This window comes from Myotis lucifugus, unplaced genomic scaffold (assembly GCF_000147115.1).
Source record: "Myotis lucifugus unplaced genomic scaffold, Myoluc2.0 scaffold_71, whole genome shotgun sequence".
NCBI lineage: Eukaryota > Metazoa > Chordata > Mammalia > Chiroptera > Vespertilionidae > Myotis > Myotis lucifugus.
The window spans coordinates 1,247,677-1,254,884 of NW_005871119.1; the positions used below are offsets into that span (position 1 = coordinate 1,247,677).

The 7,208-nt window shown below is 34.1% G+C and overlaps 1 protein-coding gene across 5 annotated transcripts in view; it reads left to right on the forward strand.

Annotated features, from left to right (window-relative positions):
- IBTK (inhibitor of Bruton tyrosine kinase) overlaps nt 1–7,002 on the forward strand; it is an 82,641-nt gene extending 75,639 nt beyond the window's left edge. For 4 of the 5 annotated variants that reach the window (XM_006090353.3, XM_014457211.2, XM_006090355.3 and 1 more), the window contains 3 exons: nt 4,231–4,302; nt 4,710–4,842; nt 5,741–7,002. In XM_006090353.3, the coding sequence (XP_006090415.1) occupies nt 4,231–4,302; nt 4,710–4,842; nt 5,741–5,872 (337 nt within the window). In that variant the 3' untranslated portion in view covers nt 5,873–7,002. The remainder of the gene's footprint in view (nt 1–4,230; nt 4,303–4,709; nt 4,843–5,740) is intronic. The other variant, XM_006090354.3, reaches the window with a different exon arrangement.
- The last annotated feature ends 206 nt before the right edge of the window (nt 7,003–7,208 follow it).

Genomic DNA, 7,208 nt, shown 5'->3' on the forward strand with positions numbered 1-7,208 from the left:
ATATAAGTAATAATAGAAAAAATATTAATACGTTTCATTGCCCAAGTTTTTGAACATAAAATGGAATTTTTAAAAGAAGAGAGACAGTGTAAACAGAGGAAATGGTGGGAATTAAAGCAAGAAGATGGGAATCCTTATAGTTCTTGAGGGAATTGGGCCCAGGGGGTGAGGATAGGGGCAGGGATTAGGGGACTTATCTCAAGAAATTCTACCTATCACACGTTCTTGTTTTAATTGTTAAAAATGTGATTCCCCCCCTCCCCACCTCAAGGCCAGTGAAATCCAAGAATGGCAATGTTATTTGGGGATGTAAAAATGTAGTAAAGGGAGATTTATGCAATTTCTGTTTATTATTACTTATGTGTTCTTTTTCATTTTAAAATGTTTTCTTTCATTTTCCTTTCACTTAAATACCTCCTTGTGTAATTCTGAGCAGAACATGTGATCTTGTGTTTTTAATTAGTAAGAAAAACTACTTACGAGACAAGAATTGTTATATCAGCTCTAATCTTATTTGTAGTTAAGCTAGTACAAAATCCTTTTTTAAAAAGTCAACTGTGTGAGCAAGAAGTAATTTGGTTTTCTCTTAAAGTCTAAATTCAGCAAGATTAATGGTCTTAAGTTTGAACAAATATTTGAAAGATTTTGCTGGAAAGTTGTTTTTCTCTTCAGAAGACTAAATTTTATACACATTGTTTATTGGAACAATGTGTTTCAAATACCTTAAGCTTAATAATGCTATATTATCTGAAATTTTAGAATTTTTTTATACTTGCTTAATCATATCTCTATTTTTTTATTTTTAACAATTTCACTTCATTCTAAGATGAAATGTTTCCTGGTCACCATGGCTCAGTGTTTGAGTGTGGGCCTATGAACCAGAAAGTCAAGGTTTGATTTCTGGTCAGGGCACATGCCAGGGTTGCAGGCTCAACCCCCAGTAGGGGGCATACAGGAGGCAGCCAATCAATGGATCAATGCTTCTCTCTCATCATTGATGTTTCTGTCTCTCTCCTTTCTTCTCTGAAATCAATAAAAATATATATATATAGTTTTAAAAAGATGAAATGTTGATAGACTTCAAGTTGTTTGGATGATTTTATAATTAATGAGATTATCCACTGAAAAATTATTAGAATTCTGGGATTATAATTTTATGAAACAGATTTGAGTTTTAGTCTAATGCTTACAATAGGCCTCTGTGAACTTTCCTGAACCTCTCCTTCATCATATATGAAATAAAAATAGTAATGCCTATCCTGTAGGTTTATTATAAGACTTACTAATGTATATGACAGGACTTTATAAATTACAAAATGTTTCATAGATAATTGTTATACTTAAGCTCTGATTGCTTAACTTTGATTTAACAAGGCCTACATAAGATACTTTAGTCCTAATATTCAATTCTGTTAGCCAGTGACATACCATTTTCTAAGAGAGCTTGTAGCTGCTGCTTCTTAACAATCAAATAATAATTGGTTCTACATTATTATTTTTTCCATTTCTTTGAAAGTTTCAAAACACTTTAGCTGATCTCTGGACACCAGGATGATTTCTGATCACCATTAAGTCACTATGTTAGGCCTGTTATCTCCAGCTTTAGACTGACTTTTAGGTCCTTTCACAGAACTTAAGGGAATTTGCATTTAGTCTCTAAGGTAGTTATCTATTCCATCAGAATGTAGAATTTTAAAATTTATTTTACAGCCATTTTAATCTAGATTTTCATCATCTCATATGTTTATCCCAGCAGCTATCTAGATCATATTTTTGGCTTTTTTTTTCCTCCTGTTTTTTTATTTCATCCTGGAGACTGGATATCATAGGTTAGGTGTCCAGTAGATATAAAATCATAGAACTTCATTAAAACTAACCTGTAACTATACCTATTTGTACTTCATCACCTACATCTGGAAGAAAAAAGTTACAGTAATCCAAAGGAATAAAGAACTTTAAAACAAACACACACACACACACACACACACACACACACTCTGGTTTTAAATATACATTTAAATATTTGTATATTTATATTATATATATATATATACACACACACACACACGTATATTTATATATATACACATATGTGTATATATGTTTATATACATATATGTCCATATATGTATATATTTATTGATTTCAGAGGAAGAGAGAGAAATATCAATGATGAGAGAGAATCATTGATCGGCTGCCTTCTGCACACCCCCTACCGGGGATTGAGCCTGGGTATGTGCCTTGACTGAGAATCCAACCATGACCTCCTAGTTCATAGGTCAACGCTCAATCACTGAGCTCACTGGCTAGGCCCTCTGCTTTTATCACGTTCTTAAAATCTTTTGGCTTTCTGCTTCAGCAATTTATTCTGTAATTACTTTTTCATAAACAGCTATGTTCCAGGTGTTCTTCTAGACACTGAGATACAAAGATGAGTGAGACACAGTCCTATACCTTGAGAGACTAGTCTAGTAGTAAAACAGAATTATAAACAATAATAATACAGCATGTGAAGCTGTATAAGAGTAATTTTGTTGTAGGAGCAGAGAGGAGGTGATATTTGAGGCAGTCCTTAAAGAATGAGAAGACATTTGTCGTGGAATGTATTCTAGACTAAGGGGAATACTAGAAATAACGATAGCTTTGTGATAACGGAACACACTGTACTCTGAAAAAGGCCTGGATTTGAGTTTGGTCTCTGCCACTTACCCAAGTTGTGAATCAGGCAAATTACATAATGCTCTGAGTCTTAGTTTCCTCATCAGTATAAGGGAAATAATACATGCTTTCTTCCCAGAGTATTGCAAAGATTAAATAAGTATATGGAGATATTCTCAGTAGCTTTGCCCACACGTAAGGTCTAAACATTCTAGCTTTCACTGCATTTTGCATTCTGGCTCCTCTGTTTCATTGTAACTTTATTTCCCTTTTAATCTCTTCCATACTCTTCTGTCTATTGAAGAGAACAGCTTACTTTTACTTAAAGCCACCAAAATCTTTTACCTGTCCATGTATTTGTATGACCAAAACCTTTGTCACTCTCCTCAGTTTTAATGTCATTTCCTCAGTGAAGCCAACAGCGTATGTCCTCTTCCCTATTAATTTCAGCTGTGAATCCATAGTTTTTTGTACATATTGGTATAGATATCAGTTATAGTATTGTCATGTTTTATCATTGCTTAAATAAATTTTAAAATTTCCCTACCAAAGTTCTTTCTGAGTTTTAATCAACTTGATTTTCAGCACCATAGTGCTGCCACACACCCAGTAGATGTACATAAATGAATCAGGAAGTTAATATTTCAGGCCCTGTTTGCTCACTCTCAGACTTTGTTGTTAAACCCGTCTAGGTCTATGTTTGCTCATTGCTGAAAGAGGGCACTTGATTAATCTAGATAATCTCTAGGTACCTTTCTCACTCTAAAATTCCACAATTAGGCCCATCTCTGTGGTACCTTTGTTAATTTTCCCCCATACAGGAATGCTTCCTATTCTCCTCATCCCACACCCCTTTCTGCTCGGGACCCTCTCAAATAACCAAATCTTTTTTATATAGGTCCTTATGGTCTCTACACCGCAGTTTGTTAGACACTGTCTTAAATTCTTTTCTATTGTATTATATGTCATTTTATATGTTGTTTCTTCATGAAAGTAGAGATCATATCTTATATTTCTTTTCTATCTATAGTCCCTAGCTTGTCAAAGTATTTACTATATTTTAGTCGCTCACAAAATTTAGATGCTAATTATCTTGTTTTTATATACAAGTAAGTGCTCTTTTAATGTCATTGATAGGTTCTTCAATTTTAAGAGAAAAGAGGTATAATGAAACTAATTTCACCCTAGACTAATTGATAAAAATATGAGTTAAGTGCCTACTATATCTCATCAACATTATAACTAAATGATGTTTGGAACTTAGTGCAAATTTATCACTTTTTAGTCAAAATATTGATGTAAAACATTCTTCACAAAGTTGTTTTGCATTTCTTAATGTATGTTTGATTACAATAAATGGCTCCATGAATATATTCCCTTATGGTGTATTATATATAAGATTTTATAAGTACATATAGATTTTTTTTTGCTGATAATTTAAAGGTAAGTCTAACTGCACACATTAATCTGTCCCTGGTTTGGGAGCACATTCTCCCTCTGGATTCCTGTTAATAAGCAGTGTTACTAACGTTACTAGAAGTTTTAATCTTCTGTTTGGCATTTGTTTTGCAGATGCTCTACTCATGGCACCCCAGGACCAGAAGGCAGCCACATTTCCGACGCACCCCTTCTGGAGAATCACAAGTGAGGTTTTTGATTAGCTTTGGGACCTCCAAGGATAGGCCATTGCTTAGCACTGACAGAGAATATTAGGATATTGGGGATAATATGATATTGAATAGAATGTATTTTCTGAGTACGCTGTGCTACACAGTTTGAATTACCTTTCTGTTGTTATATTGCTTCTGCCCCATCCCACTTTTTGGAGTTTTCCAAAGTTTTCTCTACAGCACTAATCCAAATAAAATATTAGTTCTTTTTTTTTCTGTTTCTCACCTCATCATTCTGTTAACTAAATGCAAAAGTTCCCAGGTCCCTTATGTTGTAGGTCACTGGGAAAAAAATGTAACACTGTTAGAGTATTTCAAAGGAGGTACTGTGTGCAGAACTTCAGGAAGATGAATGAAAACTCATTATTATTATTCTTTCAGTCCCTGGTTATCTTCTTCACTGACTGCTCCTCCTGTGGTAGCCCCAGTCACTTTCGCATCTATTGTAGAAGAGGAACTACAACAGGAAGCAGCACTTATCAGAAGTCGAGAAAAACCCTTGGCTTTGATTCAGGTAAAGAATATGCCTAAATATGTTTAATTTAGGGAAGTTCTACACTACATTTTATCCTTAGATCTCAAGAAATTATGTTTGTTTGCTTTGTGTAGGTGCATATGTTTATAGATTAAAATGCAAATCCTATATAATAAAAGGCTAATATGCAAATTGTCCCCTCGACCCGGAGTTCGACCAGGGACAGGGCCGGCCGGCCCCCACCATGCACAAATTCGTGCACTGGGCCTCTAGTGCAATATAAAAGTAAACTGAGATTCAGCAATTTAAGTATTGACATATTCAGGATAACTAATTTAGAACTAATAAATTGTGATAATGCTAACATTTTTAGCACTGGTGATTCTTTGAACTGTTTTAAGAGTGACCTGTAGAGAATTTGGCATTATCTAGCATATTACACCTGCCTTGGAAGTTCACTAAGAATCATTGAATTCTTGAAGCAACACATACCAATTCTGGCTTACTTAAGGAAAAGAAAATTTATTTGAGGGATATTAAGATTCCATAGACTTAAGCTGAAAGACCAAAGAGCCAGGCTTGGAAACAAAGACCCGCAGTTGCCCTAGAGATCTGAGAAGCAAAAGTTCAAAGACCTATAAAATAACAGAAATTATCTCACAATGAATGGATTATAACAACTATTTTCAGTTTCTTTTTCTTCTACTCAACATTAAAATTCAAGGAAAGGTGTGTATCTAATTATCCTAGCTGAGACCTCAAGGCTTCTCCTTGCCAAGGGGATAGTAGGATGCCTAATTTTAATTCCAATATGTTGTATTCTCAGACAGTGGTAGTTCCACAGAAGGAAAATGGAACGCTAACATCCTCCTCCTCAGTTGGCAATTAAAGGAGTAAAACAAGTCTTCTCTCTTTTTTTCTTCTTCCCTCCTTTCAGATTGAGGAGCATGCAATACAAGATTTATTGGTTTTCTACGAGGCACTTGGCAACCCTGATGAGTTTGTCATTGTTGAAAGGACACCGCAGGGACCACTGGCAGTACCTATGTGGAATAAGCATGGATGCTAGTTTGCTGTGGAATTGAGATGCGTTTTTCATAAATTGTGATTGTCATACAAAAAAGCTGTGGAAAAGAGTTTTCACAAATGTGGTAACAAGATCATTCTAGATAGAGTAAGAAAGATCTCATTTCTATACTGCAGTTTAAGCTTATATTTGAGTGATTAAAAAATTCCTTAGACTCGAGATTTTAGTAATTTTCTTTAAAAGTGTGTCAGAGGAAAAACTAGATTAAGTTTAAATAGAATAGTTTCTTCTGAATAGGTCTAAAAAGGAAAACGTGAGTGATTGAAGTGTAAAATTTGAGTGATGCATTAAAAATAACTTCCCATTTGAAAACTTGGGATAATTTAGAAGATTTTTGCCAAATAGCTGTTGTCACTTCTTTTTTTCTATAATGTTGATTATCTTAAAGTAGGAGTATTAGCCATTACTTTTTTGCTCCATTAATGGCCAAAATTTTGTGTTTACCATAGTAATTTTCCATTCTTGTGTTTTTTTGTTCATCAAGCTATGAACATTCTAGTCTGTTTAAAGTTTGATCTGCTCAAATGCCATATTATTCAGCTTGGATAGCATATTCTCCATTTGCATTAAACTATGGAGTCCAGTGGAAAGGAAATAGGAACACTACTGACCAGCTTAATCTACGATAATAGTTCCTTAATGAGATTTGGAGTCATTGGGGTTGTTTCTTAGTGGGAGGGGAGACCTTATAAAAGCTTAATTGTGAGAGAATCAGTTTTCCAAAGTGTTAAAATTTTCTGAAATCAATGCTTAATTATACATTAAAAGAATTAAATAATTTAGAAGAAGATGGGTTTATAATATTATGTTATCAGAAATTCTCTGAGCCTGGATTATATGAAGACATACACATTGTTTTCTTTACAGTATGCTGTTTGTTTTTGAGTGGTTACAATTTTAGGAAATGTTGTCTATGCTCCAGTACCTAGACAGATAGGGAAGGCTAGTGTTCTATTTTCTGGGACCTGAGCCTAGGGGAACATGCAAGAAATTCACTGCTGTAATTCAGATGATGGAAGAATTGCTGAAACTAACAAAAAAATTGAGCTCTATCTGAAAGAAGCAAACTTATAAGCAAATGTGCAATAAAAATTCATCTTGATCACTGCTAATGTGTTTGATATTTTGTACTATGTTGTCATCTATTATAGGAGGAATTGCTAGTTATTATAGTCAGTATTTAAGTGAATGCTGTATCCATTACTTGACTTCTTAAAAGGCAGTTTCCCTAAAATGCACCTGTGAAAAAGTTTTATGTGTTTGAGTAAATTGAGATGTTTTATTGATGTTGCAGTAAAGAGGCCTTCTGAGTAATTTA